Below are 20357 nucleotides of genomic sequence, written 5' to 3' on the forward strand. Positions count from 1 at the left end.
AAAAGAAAAAAGACAGGCCCGGTGCAGTGGCTCACACTTGTAATCCCAGCACTTTGGGAGGCTGAGGTGGGTGGATCACCTGAGGTTGGGAGTTCGAGACCAGCCTGACCAACATGGAGAAACCCTGTCTCTACTAAAAATACAAAATTAGCCAGACACCATGTCTGTAATCCCAACTACTCTGGAGACTGAGGCAGGAGAATTACTTGAACCTGGGAGGCGGAGGTTGCTGTGATCTGAGATTGTGGTAATCTGAGATTGTGCCATTGTACTGCCTGCCCTGTAGAGCATCCCTGGCGGGGACTCTGGCCAGATTAAGCAATGCGGATCCTGAGAATGCTCCTGGACGCTGGATTAAAGAAGGAAGAGGTTTATTCGGCTGGGAGCTTGGCTTTGAAGACACAAATCTGCTGACGTTCCCGGCCGAATAAACCTCTTCCTTCTTTAATCCAGTGTCTGAGGAGTTTTGACTGCGGCTCATTCTGCTACAGTACTCCAGCCTGGGCAACAAGAGTGAAACTCCATCTCAAAAAAAAAGAGACAATCAAATGATGACATACATTAATACTGTCATTGAGTGCTGGGAAAGGAAGTACATGTTGTTTATGAGTTTATAGTGTGAACTTGATCTACAGTACACCATCAAAGATGACTTTCCTGAGAAAGGGGTATTGTATTAGAGCTAAGATGTGACATTCCATTTTTATAAGTGCTATTGCCACACATTGCTTAATATTATCCTTGCAACAACCCTGTGAGGTAGGTACTAGAAAGTGGCAAACCGTGATTGGTGACTCCCCTCCTGTTATCACTTGCTATTCAGTGATGTCTTGGAGAAGTCATTTATCCTTCATTTTTTAATTTTAAAAATGCTTAATATGTTACATTTGTGAAAACAGTCTAAAAGTGATAATGTGAGTGAAAGTGCTTTATAAATCCTGAAACTCCTGCAAAAGAGCCCATTAACTGTATGCCAGGTTCGTGAAGGGAAAATATCTTGGGCCTCTTCAAGCTGAGAACCTGGGAACCATAGAATTGGAGGCAGATTTGTGCCTCCAATTCTATTCAAAGTCATCTCTCTGCTCACAGAGATAGATGCATATTCTGATTACCTCTCCTGGAAAGACTTATCAGAAACTCAAAATAATGCAACTCTCTGTCTCTCATCTACGTGTGACCTGGAGGCCCCCAGTGAGGGGGGGCCTCGCTTTGAGCTGTCTCTGCCTTTCTGGACAGAACAAATGCTAATGTACTTCTTACATTTTGATGTCTTCCTAAAATGTATAAAACCAAGCTGTGCCCGGACCACATTGGGCACATCTCTTCAGGACTTCTTGAGACTGTGTTACAGGCGTGTCCTCAACCTTGGCAAAATAAACTTTCTAAATTAACTGAGACTTGTCTCAAATTTTGGGAGTTCACATTTTGGTAACCACAGGAGAATTCTGAGTGGAGATGCCCTTGACCTTTATTTATTTATTTATTTATTTATTTATTTATTTATTTATTTTTGAGACAGAGTCTTGCTCTGTCGCCCAGGCTGGAGTGCAGTGGCGCAATCTCGGCTCACTGCAAGCTCCACTTCCTGGGCCCAGTCCATTCTCCTGCCTCAGCCTCCCGAGTAGCTGGGATCACAGGCGCCCGCCGCCATGCCCGGCTAATTTTTTGTATTTTTAGTAGAGACGGGGTTTCACCGTGTTAGCCAGGATAGTCTCGATCTCCTGACCTTGAGATCTGCCCGTCTCAGCCTCCCAAAGTGCTGGGATTACAGGCTGAGCCACTGCGCCCGGCCTTCACCTTTAAAAAAAAATCTCCTATTGTCTAGGCACAGTGACCCATGCCTGTAATCACAGCACTTTGGGAGGCCAAGGCGAGTGGATCACTTGAGGTCAGGAGTTGGAGACCAGCCTGGCCAACATGGTGAAACCCCATCTCTACTAAAAATACAAAATTAGCTGGGCACGGTGGCTCACGCCTGCAATCCCAGCACTTTGGGAGGCCGAGGCGGGCAGATCACAAGGTCAGGAGATCAAGAACATCCTGGCTAACAAGGTGAAACCGCATCTCTACTAAAAATACAAAAAATTAGCCTGATGTGGTGGCGGATGCCTGTAGTCCCAGCTACTCGGGAGGCTGAGGCAGGAGAATGGCATGAACCCAGGAGGCGGAGCTTGCAGTGAGCCAAGATTGCATCACTGCACTCCAGCTCTGGGCGACAGAGCGAGATTCTGTCTCAAAAAAAAAAAAAAAAAAAAAAAATTAGGTGTGGTGGCGTGTGCTTGTAATCCCAACTACTCGGGTGGCTGAGGCAGGAGAATAACTTGAACCTGGGAGGCAGAGGTTGCAGTGAGCCAAGATGGCGCCACTGCACTCCAGCCTGGGCAACCAAGCGGGACTGCGTCTCAAAAAAATAAAAGAAATCTCCTATTGGTGCTTGGTACCAGCATGAGCTAACTTTATGGCTCAAACCAATAGGGCAATTTGCTGAAGTCTGAGAGCACCCCCTCCACAGAATCCCTGATCTCCCAAAATTTGGTTGAGATCTAAAGTAGTTTATTTTGCTGTACAACTCCTTTTTTCTTTCTTTCTTTCTTTCTTTTTTTTTTTTTTGAGTTTTACTTGCTTCCTACAGGAAGGTAAGTTTTCCTCTTTCCATGAGTTCGAACTCACTTCCAACAGAGAAGATGAGTTGTTTTTTGTCCTGCTTCTAGGCTGGTAGAGAGCAATCTACAGCCTGTGACCCATCACTAGGTAAGAAACTGGTTTGGCATTTTTGTCTCGCAAATTCCTTTTAAACGAATAAAGTTAGCATTTAACAGCCAGCTGGTGTTAATTTCTGCTTACACTTAGAGTGCTCAGAAATCGTATAATTTGTGTGATCACTGTTAGTTTAGTAGCATTTTGTCATAGCTGAAATATGGTAATGAGATTTAAAAATATTTTTTTTCTTTTGTTAAGGAGCTCAATAGTTAAAAGTCAGCTTAATTAAAAGGCTAACATCCAAGATGTGTGTCTCTATGCATGCATGTGTGCATATTTGTATTTAAAAGGCCTTCATTAGGCCAGGTGCGGTGACTCACGCTTGTAATCCCAGCACTTTGGGAGGCCCAGGCGTGTGGATCACAAGGTCAGGAGTTTGAGACTAGCCTGGCCAACATCATCAAACCCCGTCTCTACTAAAGATTCAAAAATTAGCCAGGCTTGGTATCGCGCACCTATAGTCCCACTTACTGGGGAGGCTGAGGCAGGAGAATCGCTTGAACCTGGGAGGCGGAGACTGCAGTGAGCCGAGATTGAGCCATTGCACTCCAGCCTGGGCAACAAGAGTGAAACTCTGTCTCAAAAAAACACAAACAAACAAACAAACAAAAACTGAGATAAGATTTTTTTTTCTTTTTCTGTCTTTTTTTTTCTTTTTTTTGAGATGGAGCCTTGCTCTGTCGCCAGGCTGTAGTGCAGTGGTGGGATCTCGGCTCACTGCAACCTCTGCCTCCCAGGTTCAAGTGATTCTCCTGCCTCAGCCTCCCTAGTAGCTGGGACTACAGGCATGCGACACCATGCCCAGCTAATTTTTTTTCTTTTTTGAGACAGAGTTTCACTCTTGCCACCCAGGCTGGAGTGCAATGGCGCAATCTTGGCTGACTGCAACCTCCGCCTCCCAGGTTCAAGTGGTTCTCCTGCCTCAGCCTCCCAAGTAGCTGGGATTACTGGCACCCGCCACCATGCCTGGCTAATTTTTGTATTTTTAGTAGAGATGGCGTTTCACCATTTTGGCCAGGCTGGTCTTGAACTCCTGACCTTAGGTGATCCACCCGCCTTGGCCTCCCAAAGTGCTGGAATTACAGGCGTGTGCCACCAAGCCCAGCCAATTTTTGTATTTTCAGTAGAGATGGGGTTTCACCATGTTGGCCAGGCTGGTCTTCAACTCCTGACCTCAGGTGATCTGCCCACCTTGGCCTTCCAAAGTCCTGGGATTACAGATTATAGGTGTGAGCCACCACACCCGGCCTGTATGTGCTTTTTTTTTTTTTTTTTGAGACAGAGTCTTGCTCTGTGGCCCAGGCTGCAGTGTAGTAGCACCATCTCGGCTCACTGCAGCCTCTGCCTCCTTGGTTCAAGTGATTCTCCTGCCTCAGCCTCCTGAGTAGCTGAGACTACAGGTGCGCACTGCCATGCCTGGCCAATTTTTGTATTTTTAGTAGAGACAGGGTTTCACAACGTTGGTCAGGATAGTCTTGATCTCCTGACCTTGTGATCCACCCACCTCGGCCTCCCAAAGTGCTGGGATTACAGGTGCAAGCCACGGTGCCTGGCCTGTATGTGCTTTTAAAGTCCTTGTGACACTGAGTTACAGGGCTCTGACTCCTGGGTCTAAAAAGGACACCAAGTCCTGCTAAATCTTAAAAACTGACAACAATTAAAGCCTCATCTTCAAGTCCCGTAGAACATGCAAATCAAAATAAACTGCTTTCCTGAAACACAGGGCCTGAAATTAAAGTTATTCAATTCCTCAAGGCCCAGGGACTATTGTGGAAGAGGTAGGCATGTAAGATTGTAAGAGCCAATTTTGAAATGTGAAATAAGTTCAGCTTCTCTATAAATATCATTAGTGTCAAAGACACACTGATGCAAAACCAGTATATGGACCCTGTGTCAGATTAATAAGGTTTTCTTGCAGCTTTAACCAACTCATTAATAAAGGTTATAAAGGCCGTAAAAGGCTTATGGAAGTTACATTTTATAATCAAGATTAAATTTTATAGATTGTTTACAAAATTTTGAAATCAAATATAATTGACTTCATGCTGTTTTCATTAGGCCTTCTTGTTTAGAAAATTAAGTCTCCTCTCTCAAAGAATTAAGGTTTTTGCTTTTTTTTTTGAAATTCTTGAATTATCACTTTGGTTAAATAAATGACTTTACAATGACCTGTAATCCTACTTTATAATATCAAGTGTTTTAAACCTTTTATGGTTGACAAACTTTCCAAAATCACATTATAAATTTTGTCTTTTGTAACCTAATTCTTTAAGAAATTAGATCCCCCAAAATCTCCCCCGCCAAAAATGACATAATTTGGCTTGTTTGGTATAAAAATTATACAGGAAGCATTGTCACATATGAAATGGTGTTTGGTTTTCTTTGGGCTGTATTTGTGTAAATATGTTATTGGTATGTGTTCCAAAATTATGGGAAACTCCAGTAACTTTGATATAACTTAGTGTACATTATCATTAATAATCATAATTGTTATATAAAAATTATTGTGTCACAGAGGTAACAAATTTCCTTGTCAATTGTTCTTTTAAGTAAGGCTGCCTTAAAACTTTTTTTTCATCCATTGACAATTGTCTTTTGGTCCTCTTTAGAAGGTGGTTCTGTAATCAGCTATAAAACTCCAGCAGGTGCTCTTGAATGCAGGTTTCTGATAACTTTGGAGATTGTGACATCAGAACAGAGGAAAAACTTTCAGTACTCATGGATAGCTAAAATGTTCATGAGTATTAAGCAGAACAGGAATTAACTGCATGGACTGAACCAATCTTTCTGACTTTTTGCTTAAAATGTTTGTTGATCCTGGCCAGGTGTGGTGGCTCATGCCTGTAATCTCAGCACTTTGGGAGGCTGAGGCGGATGGATCACCTGAGGTCAGGAGTTTGAGACCAGCCTGGCCAACATGGGAAAATCCCATCTGTACTAAAAATGCAAAATTTAGCAAGGTGTGGTGGTGCACGTCTGTAATCCTAGCTATTTGGGAGGCTGAGGCAGGATAATTGCTTGAACCCAGGAGGCAGAGGCTGTAGTAAGCTGAGATTGTGCCACTGCACTCCAGCCTGGGAAACAGAACAACACTCCATCTCAAAAAAAAAAAAAAAAAAAAGTTTACTGATGCTTTGTTTTGTTTTTCAGAGTCTTAAAACTTTTCTTTTGAGCTATTGACAGCTTTTAACAATTTAGTATAGTCCTATGAACAAATTTGGAGCATATTTATGTCTCTCTACCTGATTTCTCCAGAATTTGGAAACATTTGTGAGTATTCTTAACTTACGGCAATACAGTTATTTGTGTAAATGCAATAAGAATATATTTTTCAGGGCTGGGCGTGCAACCATCTGTCTCTCATCTACATGTGACCTGGAAGTCCCCAGTGTGGGGGACCTTGCTTTGAGCTGTCTCCACCTTTCTGGGTGGAACTGATGTACTTCTTACATATTGATTGATGTCTCATGTCTCCCTAATATGTATAAAACCAAGCTGTGCCCCAGCCACCGTGGGCACATGGCATCAGGACTTCCTGAGACTGTGTCACAGGAGCGTGCGTAATCTTGGCAAAATAATCTTTAAAAATTAACTGAGACCTGTCTTAAATTTTCGGGGTTCACACAGGCAAGACACAAACATGTGCTGATGGGAGAAACCCATGGGAGTGGTATAATGATCCATCTGGAAGTTTATCATTTTCTTCTGCAAGACTGGAAAGTTTTTCCACAGCCATAGGTTGTGCTCTGAAAGAAGGGAAGGGTGGATCCTGGTTGAAGTAGGAAAAGTAGCTATTTTTGATAACAATAAGAATGATACAGGCTAGGGCTGAGCAAGAAGAGGGGATAGGAACAAAAGAAATGTGGCTAGAAGCCAACAGATTGACTTAAATAAGGGAAGTAAGACATACAGTATCACTATCGTCTTGCATTAATACTCTTCATTTTTACTTATCAAAACACTTCCACATAAACGATTTCCTATGATTTTTCACAATAAACCTGTAAAGTAGATAGACAGTCCAGGAAGCAGTCATTGTACAGATTGCTTTGTCATTTTTAGGAATCAAAAAATTGAACCAAAATGTGGCCCTGAATTTATTGTTTTACAGTTAAAGGAAGAATGAAGACTGAATGACACTTTTCCCAAGCTTGGGTCCTTGAGCTTTTGGCTGGTCTTGAGATAGACAGGTGAGGTGTATAGCACTGGAGTCTCACAGTTTACATTTGGGCAATCAAGTAGCAGACGCCAAAGGCTCGAAGAACTACCGAAGTGTCAACATACAGGATTGACAGAAAAGACAAGCGGCGGGGCGCAGTGGCTCACACCTGTAATCCCAGCACTTTGGGAGGCCGCGGTGGGAGGATCAGGTCGGGAGTTTGAGACCAGCCTGGCCAACGTGGAGAAACCCCATCTCTAGTAAAAAGACAGAAATAGTTGGGTATGGTGGTGCATGCCTGTAATCCCAGCTACTCGGGAGGCTAAGGCAGGAGAATCGCTTGAACCTGGGAGGCAGAGGTTGTGGTGAGCCGAGATTGTGCCATTGCACACAAGAGTGAAGCTCCATCTCTCTCTCTCACACACACGCACACAAACAAGAAAAGATGACAAACTGGCCAGGTACTGTGGCTCATGGCCTGTAATCCTAGCACTTTGGGAGGCTGACCCTGGAGGATCACCTGAGCCCACGAGTTTGAGACTAGCCTGGGCAACATAGTGAGACCTTACCTCTATTAAAATTTAATTTTTGTGTATGTGTGTGTTTTGCAGGGCATAGTGACATGCACCTATGGTCCCAGCTACTTGGGATGTTGAGGTCAGGGAGGTGAGAGGACTGCTTGAGCCCAGGAGTTCGAGGTCATCCTGGACAGTATGGTGAGACCCTGTCTCTACAAAAAATACAAAAGATTGGCTGGGCGGGGTGGCTCATGCCTGTAGTCCCAGCACTTTGGGAGGCCGACGCAGGTGGATAACCTAGGTCAGGATTCGAGACCAGCCTGGCCAACATGGTGAAAACCTGTCTCTACTAAAAATACAAAAATTAGTTGGGTGTGGTGGCACGTGCCTGTAATCCCAGCTACTTGGGAGGCTGAGGCAGGAGAATCACTTGAATGTGGGAGGCAGAGGTTGCAGTGAGCCGAGATTACGCTATTGCACTCCAGCCTGGACAACAAGAGTGAACCTCCATCTTGGAAAAACAAAAAACAAAAAGCAAAACAAAAAATTAACCAGGTATGGAGGCGTGTGCCTATAGTCCCAGCTATGTGGGAAGCTGAGGTGGGAGGATCACCTGAGCCTGGGGAGGTCAAGGCTGCAGTGAGTTGTAATCACACCACTGTCCTCTAGCCTAGGTGACAGAGCAAGATACTGTCTCAAACAAGCAAACAAACAAACACCTAGGGTGGAGTGGGGCGCATGCATTTAGGTGAACAAATAATGTGTATAATATGAACACAGCATGCAAAAGTGGACAAGTACAATTATTTAGCAGATGTGGGAGTCAAGGAGCCAGAGCTGGAGGACTTTGGGAGCAGGGTGGGAAGTTTCATTGGAACTAGGAAATCTGGGAAGAGAAGGGTCTTTAGAAGCACCATGGCTCATGCTTGTAATCCCAGCACTTTTGGAGGCTGAGGAAGGCAGATCACAAGGTCAGGAGTTCGAGACCAGCCTGGCCAATATGGTGAAACCTCATCTCTACTAAAAGTACAAAAGCTAGTCAGGCGTGGTGCTGGGCACCTGTAGTCCCAGCTACTTGGGAGACTGAGGCAGGAGCATCACTTGAACCTGGGATGCAGAGCTTGCAGTGAGCCAAGATTATGCCACTGCATTCCATCCTGGGCCACAGAGTGAGACTCCGTCTCAAAAAAAAAAAAAAAAAAAGAAAAGAAAAAATAAAGGAAGACAAGTTCAGCCTCTCTCTCTCTCTCTCTCTCTCTCTCTCTCTCTATATATATTTTTAGAGATGGGGTCTTGCTATGTTTCCTAGGCTGGTCTTGAATTCTTAGGCTCAAGCAATCTTCCTGTCTGGGCCTCCCTAAATTTAATCTTTGATGTGGTTAGTGTGATACAGCAGGGGGACAATCCATGGGTTGTAAATACCAGAAAGGGCTCCTCACCGAAACAGCTACCTCTCATCTCAACCTCCCTGGACACACACACACACACAGACACACACACACACAGACACACACACACGCACACACACACACACAGAGAGAACCCCAGAGTGCTGACAACATCATCAGCATTCTCAGGGACCTCATAGAACTCTGTTGGAGGGAGGGGTCTGGCACCTGGACAGCACTCCTCTATGACTTCATCAGCCTCAGAAGCCACAGGAAAGCAGCTTCGTCATCCTAAACTGAATGTCTTTTAACCTCTGGACTTCAACTGGCAAAGACTGGAGTTAAGAATAATGTGAAGCATCAGGCATCTGTGCTTCATGTGTTTCCTCTCTTAAACTGCTTTGTTTTTCAAGGGCGTCATGCCCTGTATTTGGCTTTAACATTTTGCTTTCTCAGCCTAGGCAACACAGCAAGACTTTGGCTCTCTCTCTTTTTTTTTTCTTTTGAGACAGAGTCTCCCTTGGTCACCCAGGTTAGAGTGCAGCGACTTGATGGCGGCTCACTGCAACCCCTGCTTCCTGGGTTGAAACGATTCTCATGCCTCAGCCTCCCGAGTAGCTGGGATTACAGGTGCACGCCACCATGCCCAGCTAATTTTTGTAGTTTCTAGAGACAGCCAAGACTCTGTTTCTTAAAAAAAAAAAAAAAAAAAAAAGCTGGGCACAGTGGCTCACACCTGTAATCTCGACACTTTGAGAGGCCGAGGCGGGCAGATCACGAGGTCAGGAGATTGAGAACATCCTGACCAACATGGTGAAACCGCGTCTCTACTAAAAATACAAAAATTAGCTGGCATGGTGGTGCATGCCTGTAATCCCGGCTACTGGGGAGGCTGAGGCAGGAGAATCCCTTGAACCAAGGCGTCGGAGGTTGCAGTGAGCTGAGATGGTGCCACTGCACTCCACTCAATCCAAAATAATAATAATAATAATAATAATAATAATAATAATAATAACCTGGGCACCCACCTGTAGGCACCCACCAGCAAGTCCCATTTACTTGGGAGGCTGAGGCTAGAGGATTACTTTAGCCCAGAAGTTCAAGGGTGCAATGAGCTCATGCTTTGTCTAATATGTTTATCCAAATAGCCTCTTTCTGTTCTGTACGTTTGTATTTATAGGGTTACTTTTTTTTTTTTTTTTTGAGACGGAGTCCCCCTCTGTTGCCCAGGCTGGAGTGCAGTGGCACAATCTCCGCTCACTGCAAGCTCTGCCTCCCGGGTTCTTGCCATACTCCTGCCTCAGCCTCCCAAGTAGCTGGGACTACAGGTGCTCGCCACCACGACCGGCTAATTTTTTTTTTGTATTTTTAATAGAGATGGGGTTTCACCGTGTTAGCCAGGATGATTTCCATCTCCTGACCTCATGATCCGCCCGCTTCGGCCTCCCAAAGTGCTAGGATTACAGGCATGAGCCACCGTGCCCAGACCCTACAGTTACTTTTGTACAAGTGCTTTGCTCTGGGAAATTAGGTGCCTTGTAATTGTTGTGATTGATAATGATGACATTGGAGAAGGAACATAAGACGAAGGAAGCTGACTCTGGGTAGGCAATTCTACTTCATTTTGCAATCTCTTTTCCTTTTTGCATGCCTGTGAGAATATTCTAAGATTGAAGAAGTTGTGGAGATAAGAGTGAACTGTTTGGGAATTCTTTCATTACCTCCCTTTTTAGGACAGCACAAAGATCAAATCACTGTCACCTCATGCAAGAAATGTGAGAACTGTGGCTACAAATCACTCAATACAGTACTTTGCATATTATTTCCTTACTGCTTACATAATTTATTGCAACATATTCTGCTTCTTTTCCCAGAACTGTCAAATCTCTGCTATATCAGTACTGGCTAAATTAGGTGTTAAATGAGCTTCAAGATGGGCAAATCATGACTTCGGACTACATTCCTCCTTGCCTGGGGGCTGGGAAATTCCGTAAGCTTTCTGTGTTTCTATCAGACTGGTCTTGAAGGCAGTGGCTGTTTGTGGATCTCCCAGAGCGCCAACGTTGGCCTAAAAAAACCCCAAAGCTAGATTGTCCAAAAGGTATCCAAAAGGTAGTTGTATTATTTACAAGCCATCTTTTAGCTTTAAAACGTGATGAAGCATTTCCAGTTCCCTTTTCTTGAACTAATTCAGCAACTCCCTTTTTTGTTAGGTCCGCGCTGCTGCTAAGACTTCAGATGAGAGATGCTCCGGGGACTCCGTTATCCTGGGCCCCTCTGCCCGACATTTTTGATTAAGCGCTGCCTCCTGGCGGCGGCTGTAATACCCGACGCCTTCCCAGCCTAGTGGAGTTCACTTTCTTTGGTTTGGAATCTGGAAGCTGATGCAACAGCTCCCCCGAGGAGGCGGGGAGTCGGGAACCCGGGGTGGAAGAGACGGCCTTCGGGAGACCCCTCCTCCGGCTCCGAGCGGGCACCTTTCCTCGCCCCGCCTCCCGCCCCCGCCGCCGCCCCCCCCTACAAGGGGCTTCCCGTCTGGGGGCCCTACCCAGATTCAGCTAAGCATCTCCGGGCCGGAGGCAGTTGTGGCCAGGGGTTGGGGCTGTCGCCCCGACCCCTGTCTGGCAGCGAGCTTATGCGGGGTTGGGAGGGAGGGAAGAGGAAGCTGAGCGTTCATGGGGTGGACGACCAGTCTCTAAGGGTGTCCGCGGTCATTTTCATTTCCCCGCAGCAATCCAGCTGTGCGGGAGCGAGGAGCGGACAGCGGAGCGGGTTTCGAGGCCATGGTGCTTGGACCTTTGCGCCCTTCGCCTACACCCACCACAACCCCCTCTTCTAGCACTTCCTAGAGTCGGGGGAAGGGCGGGGGCGGTTTGGCCAGGTGGAGGGAGCGGAAGGGACGCCTGTTGGGGTGAGGTCCTGGTCCCCCAAGGCAGAGCTCGAGTGGGCCCCCACAGCCAGACCTGGGCCTCGGGGGCGACCCTGTTCTTCAGAGGGGTAATGAAGGCGGACGGTGGCTGGGTCCGAGCTTGGGAAGGCGTTGTCCTAGGACCGCAGACTGGGGACCCAAAAGAAGGAGGGAAATAAAAGGGAAACAAATGGCAGGGGCCCGGAGAAAGCGAGGGTGGATTAGGGGGTGGGGATGGGAGAAAGGGACAAAGGTGAGTGAGGCCAGCAGGTTGGGCGGGGGCGGAGAGGGGGATGGGAACGTCCGAGGGCTAGGCCAGCGAGGATCGCGGGCTAGGGGAGAGCTTTTCCGGGGAAGACCAGCGGGCGGGGCGCATGGTGGGGAGTTGAGTGTGTGCTTCGAAGTTCCGCTGTAGAGCCCACTTGCATATGCATGAACTTGAGCGTTCGCCTCCCTCGGCCTTTTCTTCCTTTGCCCTTCACCCTTTCGCAGCTGTAGCACTTAGCTCTCGCCATCTCCACGCCGCACCCAGACCGGTCACCTGAGCCTGGGTGTGAGGTAGAGCAGACAAGAATTTCCTGGATCCAGGGAAAAAGTGTTAGATGATAGGCTTTTTGTTTTGCTTTGCTTTTCCCATTAATGAAACAAAAGTCCATTTCAAATCATTCTAGGCCTCCCAGTAAAACCGTGAAAGCCATACTTTCTTCTTTGCCTTTAAGGTATTACTGTCAAAAAGAGTACCTCCGGGTACTCCTTGCTTAGGAGCCAGAGCGGCCAAACAGGAGGGGCTTGGAGAGCAAATTCAAGGACATGCCCAGGAGCCTAGCCACCTGGGAAACCAAGTAAATAACATAGTTCATTCATTCATTTATTAACCCAGCAAACATTTATTAACTGTCTATGTGAGCCCTGCTCTGCGGGGATACAGTGGTGAACAAAGCTCTTGTGATGCTTACATTCTAGTGGGGGTGGTGACAGCAAACAAATGACACCGCGAATGGACAGTATCACTGGGAAGCATGTTCCAGGCAGGGAGAACAGAAATTGCAAAAGCTGTGAGGCGGGAGCGTGCTTGCTATGTGGCCACAGCAGGGAAGCCAGTGAAGCTGTAGTGGAATGAGGAAGACAGCACGGGGGCCCATGCAGGCAAGGACAGCTTCCTCTTCCTAGGTCTTCCCTCACAACTTGGACCCGACCCCAGAGTGCAGTTAAGGGGCCGGCAAGTTGGGTAGCAGGCTGAGAGTGTCTAAAGGACACTAAATTATCTTTGGGATAATTCAGGTATTTGATGCCAGTGTACTATGATTTCTGTGTCTTGGTGAAATATGAGTTGGCTTTCATCCAGTAACATAGACTTATTGACAACTCCTTACCTGGACTACTTGTGTCTGGAGTAATTTTGCAACAGACAGGTGCAAATTGCAGGGTGTAGCCCAGGGGCCAGCCAGCTGACAGTTGCTTAAAGGCATTAGTCACAGTTGTAATTCCAAAAATGCATGATGCACTGTGAAGTGCTGCTCCCTGAGGGCAAGAAATTTATACTATTATCTGCATTTTAAGTGGTTTACTATGCTTACCAAGAAGTTGTTTGCTTCAGAGGATTGCATGTGATGAAGATGTGTAATAATTTCTTCTTCTTTTTTTTTTTGACTGGAGTGCTCACTGCAACCTCTGCCTCCCGGGTTCAAGCGATTCTCCTGCCTTAGCCTCCCAGGTAGCTGGGATTACAGGTGCCCGCCACCATACCTGGCTAAGTTTTGTATTTTTAGTAGAGACGGGGTTCCACTATGTTGGCCAGACTGGTCTCAAACTACTGACTTTGTGATCTGCCCGCCTTGGCCTCCCAAAGTGCTGGGATTACAGGCGTGAGCCACCACGCCCGGCTGATATGTAATAATTTCTAATTTTGAATATAAAGAGGCTTACACAATTTGTATTCCAGGCAAATTGGTATTTCCCCCACCTCTGCTAAGTAAACGTTCGACAGATGTTTAAATAAAACTGGTTTGAAGGGATGCCAACTCATTAGTCTGCCCAGGGTGCCATGGCCCAGTTGGCTCTTACCTGGTGACACACATCGATATCACCTGAACCAATTAGAGATCTCAGCTGTGAGTGAGCTTGCTTGGTGTCTAAATGTGCTTGGCTGTCCTCCTATAAGTGGTCTTCCTTGGCCTGCATTACCTCCCTTGGCTTGCTTTAGGGGCTGAAATGGCACTGACACTCTTGAGATGGGACTGCAAAGTTTCCTTCTCCTGACCATGGGATCGTATCCCCTCTGCAGGACTAAGGATAGTACATGAGTGGGAGATGATTAGGAAATGGAATGAGGGGAGTTGCAAGAGGCATCAGAGGTCACTATCAATGGAGGGGAAAGCTTAAGTGCTCAGTAAATGTAGGGCAACAAGGAAGAGGAGGGTGGGGCTGAGGGAGGGAGGAGAAGGAGCTGAGACTCAGGTATTTGGTGCCAGTGTAGTGAGAAGGTGCCTGGAGGCTGGCAGGCATTGAGGTCCTCTGGGTCTGACCAGGCAGTCCCAGCTCCAGCCCGTCCCCTGGCCCCTCCCCGCTGCCGGCCAGAGTCACACATGTGTTTTCCTGTTTTCCATTTCAGTCCCCGTTACCCTCTGCTTTTTCTGCTCCTCAGAGTCAACAGCTGCTGCAGCGTGAGCCGTACCGTTGGTTCTCCTAACTAGCACCTTCCCCTCTCCCTTGACTGAGCTGGTAGCCCCTCCTCCCCGCACCTGCCCAAAGGTCACTGGACAGGTAAGAGGTGGGAGAGGAGGGACAATGGGCGAGAGGGGAAGTGCAGGAAGAGGATGGAGTGAGTCCTAAAAATCGACTGAATGGAGACCCAAGAGCCTCCTGTTTCTTGATCCCAGCCGTGTCCCTCCCTGGGCTGAAACTTCTGCCCGGAGACTTCAGCCCTTCCTTAATGGAAGCCCTGGCCACAGGAGTAAACAATTTCTTTTTTGTTTCACTTTTTTTTTTTTTTTTTAAGAGACTGTCTTAGCCACAGTAGAATATAGAAAAACAAACAGAGAACTGGGGAGGGAGGAGCTGAGCTTGTAGCTTGGAGTGATGGGGAAATCTAGTCATACCAGAGTGTATCTGTTTTCTGTTTCTGTTGTTAGGGGAGGCAGCACAGACTGGTTGGAGCCAGGAAGGCAGGACATGGGGTCTCTGGGAGAGAAAGTGTGTTCTTACAGTAGTTCCCTGAGCTCAGCTGAGGAGCCAAGACCCCAAGTTATGTGCTAGTTCCTGGAGGAAGTGTGTTTTGGTGTTGCCATTCGAGGGTGAGGTTAGGGTGAGGGGCTCCACTGACTGTTCTGCCCAGCACTGCATACTGGAGGCCCTGCTGCCAGTTTCTGAATCAAATTTCTTCCACAGGCTGTAGGATGAGTGTGTTGTCCTGTAATCTTCACTGGGTGTTCAGAGATGAATGCATCTCAGACAGGGAAAGACAACAAGGGCTGCTGTTATCTTATGGGCTTGCTCATGTAAAACCTGGGGTGGGCCGGGTGCAGTGGCTCACACCTGTAATCCCAGCACTTTGGGAGGTTGAGGTGGGAGGATCACGAGGCCAGGGGTTCGAGACCAGCCTGGCCAACATGGTGAAACCCCGTCTCTACTAAAAATAAAAAAAATAAAAATTACAAATTAGCTGGGCATAGTGGTGGGTGCCTGTAATCCCAGCTACTAGGGAGGCCGAAGCAGGAGAACCCAGGAGGTGGAGGTTGCAGCGAGCAGAGATTGTGCCACTGCACTCCAGCCTGGGGGACAAAGCAAAACTCTGTCTCGGAGAAAAAAAAAACCCAAAACCCAAACCCCCCCCCCAAAAAAAAGAAAACCTGGGGCAGAAGAGCCCCTTTGGGAGAGCCTAGGGGTGTTGTTGGTCCCAGGCTGCCTGAATGGTGGAAACATTACCCTAAGACCCGGGGTCTTAGGGAGAAATGTGAGCTGCCAAAGATGGTGCCTTCTTGTCCAGGGTGCTAGGGAGTGGTTGAGAAAAGACAGGGGCTTCATGCTGTCTGTGAATGGCAGCCTCCCTTGCCTAGTTTGCATGGGCAGACTGAAGTAGGTTAGAGTCCACTAGCACTTCCTGGTGCTACCACTAGGGCTTGCTGTTTGCTGGAGTGCGGGTTTTACCCCCAGCAGATTTCTGTCTCAAAATTCCACGGATAGGACTTCACTTTTCAGATGCCACCAGTCAGGAATGAAACCCTGTACACTTCTCTCTCCATTCCCCTTCACAGTTTTCCCTTCCTTTGTCCTTTCTTCCTTCCTTTCTTTTACGTCATATGAGGACACATGCCCACCCCTTGGTGCCAGTGAATTTGGTCTTAAAAGGGCAGGCGTGATGATGTGTTTGTGTTTTCTTTTGTTTGCTTTAGAAGTGGGCACCCTAGCAATAGCAGCACTGCCAAGAGGACTTGTAATCACCTCTTATCCCTGCAAAGAATGAGAAAGGGGAGGGGCAGCCAGGAAGGAGATTAACAAACTTTATTGGAGCCTTTAGTCTAGGCTATAGACTGAAGGATGACAGAGGCTTTCTTTCTTTTTAATCTAGTCTGATTACATCTTCCCCCAGGTAATTCATGTAGGTCATTCCTGTCCAAAAGCAAGGTCTAAGGTGGTGCCGGTGGCTCATGCCTGTAATCCCACCACTTTGGGAGGCAGAAGCAGGTGGATCAGTTGAGGCCAGGTGTTCAAGACCAGCCTGGCCAACATAGTGAAACTTCATCTCTACTAAAAATACAAAAATTAGGCTGCGCACGATGGCTTATGCCTGTAATTCTAGCACTTTGGGAGGCTGAGGTGGGCGGATTGCCTGAGTTTAGGAGTTTAAGACCATCCTGGTCAATATGGTGAAACCCCGACTCTACTAAAAACACAAAAGATTAGCTGGGCGTGCTGGTGTGCACCTGTAATCCCACCTACTCGGGAGGCTGAGGCAGGAGAATTTCTTGAACCTGGGAGGTGGAGGTTGCAGTGAGCCGAGATCGTGCCACTGCACTCCAGCCTGGGCAACAGAGCAAGACTCTGTCTCAAAATAAAATAAAATAAAATAAAATAAAATAAAATAAAATAAAACAAAATAATAAAAATACCAAAATGAAAACACAAAAATTAGCCAGGCGTAATCCTAGTTACTCAGGAGGCTGATGCATGAGAATTGCTTGATCCAGGAGGTGGTGGAGGTTGCAGTGAATCAAGGTCGTGCCACTGCACTCCAGCTTTGGTGACAGAGTGAGACCTCTCAGACAAACAAACAAAAAATAAATGAAATAAAATAAAATAAAATAAAGTAAAAGGAAGGCCTAGAGACTAGGGCAGGCCAGGGGGATGGGGAGATGGAGAGATAGTATACTTGTGTGATTAAGAGTGTATGAGCTCTGGTGATTCCATGAGATGATGTGCTTAAAGTCCTTAGCAGTGTGTCTGACCCAGGTAAGTGCTCAATAAGTGATAGCAATTATTATTACAGGAGCATTTTGGAGAAAAGGATAGTCTCCTCCAGAAGGATTTCAGATCACTGTGAAGCCTGTCTTGGGAGAAGCATGATCTCTGGGAACGCTCACACCAGAATCCTCCTCCTAGATTAAATTAAAAGTTTAAAGAGCTAGAATGGGAGGATGTGTGGTGGAGATGTCTCCCAGAGATATTTAGATCTCTATTCTCTGGTTGTAGAATAACCAAAGAGGGTTAGAAGAGATATGAGAAGAAACATATAGTTGGATTTCAGAATGGATAGGGTCTATTTCTGTTGGTAAAATAGAATACCAGATTTAAAGTAAATAATAAAGATAGCATAAACTATGTGATTTCCAAAAAATGCTCAGCTTTCTCTGCCTGTTCTGGGCCTGTCCGTCCAACAGAATTCAGTGAAATCTGATTTCCTCATTATTTTTTTAAATTTTTTTTTTTTTGAGACGGAGTCTTGCTCTATCACCCAGGCTGGAGTGCAGTGGCCCAATCTCGGCTCACTGCAAGCTCTGCCTCCCAGGTTCCTGCCATTCTTCTGGCTCAGCCTCCCGAGTAGCTGGGACTACAGGCACCCGCCACCACACCCAGCTAATTTTTATTTTATTTTTTATTTGTTTGTATTTTTATTTTTATTTTTTTATTTTTTTGAGACGGAGTGTCGCTCTGTCGCCCAGGCTGGAGTGCAGTGGCCGGATCTCAGCTCACTGCAAGCTCCGCCTCCTGGGTTTATGCCATTCTCCTGCCTCAGCCTCCCAAGTCGCTGGGACTACAAGCACCCGCCACCTCGCCCAGCTAATTTTTTGTATTTTTTAGTAGAGACGGGGTTTCACCGTGTTCGCCAGGATGGTCTCGATCTCCTGACCTCGTGATCCGCCCGTCTCGGCCTCCCAAAGTGCTGGGATTACAGGCTTGAGCCACCGTGCCCAGCCTATTTGTTTGTATTTTTAGTAGAGACAGGGTTTCACCGTGTTAGCCAGGATGGTCTTGATCTCCTGACCTTGTGATCCAGCTGCCTTGGCCTCCCAAAGTGCTGGGATTATAGGCGTGAACCACCACGCCCGGCCTGATTTCTTCATATTTTTTAGGAAAGTGGAATAAACTTATATATGAGGAAGTCGTTTATAGGAATTTATGCTTATCCCAAAAATCTTGGTATGTTTTGTCAAGAATGAAAAGGCACATGGGTCTGGTGGGGATGCAGTCAGATATTTGATCTCTTGACTGTATTTCTTTTGAAGTAGTCTGAGGCTCAGACTTTGGGGCAGTGGCCCAGGTTTGGAGGCAACCTCCCAGTCTGTCTTTGCATGGGGAAGTGTGCAGAGTTCTCTTAGAACGCCCAGTCACAGGGTATAGAGACTGTCTTTACACTTCCTGTAATCTCAGCATGGGAACAAGCCTTTGTGTCACACTGTGCAACCTTCCTCCCTTTCTTAAATGCTTGGGGTGAGAGAGAAGAGAGGCTAGGGTGGGGCATGGAGGACACACAGAGAGAGACAGTGCTGTGTATTCCTTCCCAGCTACTGTCCTGTCCTTAGCTAACTTGGTCTGGAACAGTTTCCCCAGAGCTACAGATACTGCACCTAGCTGACAGTCCTTTCTTCTGGGCCCCCGGTCCCAGAGCAGAGCTGACAAAGGAGATTCCTGAGAGAGTGACTGCTTATCACAGAAAGTGCTGAGCCAAGAGCTCCTAGCCACCCCTTTTGCAGATGTGAAGGGCCAGTGAACCTTGGACACAGATGGTTGCTTAACAGTCCTTTCCCCCTCCCTCACTCCTTCCTTTGCGGGCTGTCTCACCTCCTCCACCCTTCTTGCTTAAATCCATAGGCATTTTTCTGGCCTTCCCTTTTACTGCTGGCAGGGAAGGAGGAGCATCAGACCACAGATCCTGGAAGGCACTTCTCTTCCTGACTGCTGCTGGCACTGCCGTGAGAACCTGCTTATATCCAGGACCAAGGAGTAAGTGTGCGTTCCACCCTCTTCTCATCTCCACTCACCTTGCTTACCCTCGTCTTTGCTGCTGTGCAGTGTCTAATTGCTTCTTCTCCCGAGTGCCTCTTGCCCTAATATCTCTCCATTGCTTGACTAGCCTCTCCTGTTTTCCTCTCAGCTGTCTCCTGCTCGGTGTTTTCCAGCATGTGCTGCCTGGCTGCAGCTGTCTTCCTGCCTTGGCTTGCAGTGGTATCTCTCCAGCAGCAACTCTGGGGTAGGGAGTGGCCATCAACTGCCTCCAGTCATCTCTAGGTTTCGTTGTACATTGGATCGCCCTTCTCTCATTCATACTTTTTTGGGTGATTCAACGATGCTGATGTGAGGGATCTGATAGCAGGAGGCTTGGAATACCAGAGACTGGGAAAAAGGTATCTGGGAAAGGAAAAGCGAGGAAAAGAGAATAGCCTGTTTTCTTTCAGGGTGAGGTGGGTCTACTTGGGCTTTGCCAGGGCTGAAGACTAGCTAAGGGTTAAGGGATGCTCCTTGGGCAGGAGGATGGTTGTGGGTTTCCAGCAGATTTCTTTTTTCTTTTCTTTTTTTTTGAGACGGAGTCTTGCTCTGTCGCCCAGGCTGGAGTGCAGTGGCCTGATCTCAGCTCACTGCAAGCTCCGTCCCCCGGGTTCCCGCCATTCTCCTGCCTCAGCCTCCCGAGTAGCTGGGACTACAGGCGCCCGCCACCTCGCCCGGCTAGTTTTTTTTTGTATTTTTTAGTAGAGACGGGGTTTCACTGTAGTAGCCAGGATGGTCTCGATCTCCTGACTTCGTGATCCGCCCGTCTCGGCCTCCCAAAGTGCTGGGATTACAGGCTTGAGCCACTGCGCCCGGCTCCAGCAGATTTCTGAAGCCTTTAGGTTTGGCAGATAGAGTCTTTGGGGAAAAGAGTAGTGTCATGAGGCGCTCCCACAGATTAGTTGCTTGTAAGATCAGTTCATAATGTTGTATCTCAGCACAGGTGATCGCTGAAGCTGAAATTGGAGGGAAGACGGGTTTTGGATAAGGCTGAAAACTCAGGGTCAAGCCATTATGGTTATTTTCTGGGAACTGCCACACTGCCCCCATGCCTGTCTTGTATTATAGCAGGCTCAGAGAGAACCAACATTTAGTGTTTTTTTTTTTTTTTTTTTTTTTTTTTGAGAGGGAGTTTTGCTCTT

At 47.1% G+C, this 20357-nt stretch overlaps 1 protein-coding gene across 1 annotated transcript in view; it reads left to right on the forward strand.

The window, feature by feature from the left end:
• Window positions 1–11209: 11209 nt before the first annotated feature.
• Window positions 11210–20357, forward strand: part of SLC7A7 (solute carrier family 7 member 7) — a 49967-nt gene continuing 40819 nt past the window's right edge. The window contains exons 1-6 of the mRNA XM_031935729.1: window positions 11210–11420; window positions 11557–11822; window positions 12453–12575; window positions 14345–14396; window positions 14485–14496; window positions 19042–19173. Coding sequence (XP_031791589.1) covers window positions 11210–11420; window positions 11557–11822; window positions 12453–12575; window positions 14345–14396; window positions 14485–14496; window positions 19042–19173 — 796 coding nt within the window. The remainder of the gene's footprint in view (window positions 11421–11556; window positions 11823–12452; window positions 12576–14344; window positions 14397–14484; window positions 14497–19041; window positions 19174–20357) is intronic.

The sequence above is a fragment of the Piliocolobus tephrosceles genome, chromosome 6 (assembly GCF_002776525.5).
Source record: "Piliocolobus tephrosceles isolate RC106 chromosome 6, ASM277652v3, whole genome shotgun sequence".
In the NCBI taxonomy this organism is placed as follows: Eukaryota; Metazoa; Chordata; class Mammalia; order Primates; family Cercopithecidae; genus Piliocolobus; species Piliocolobus tephrosceles.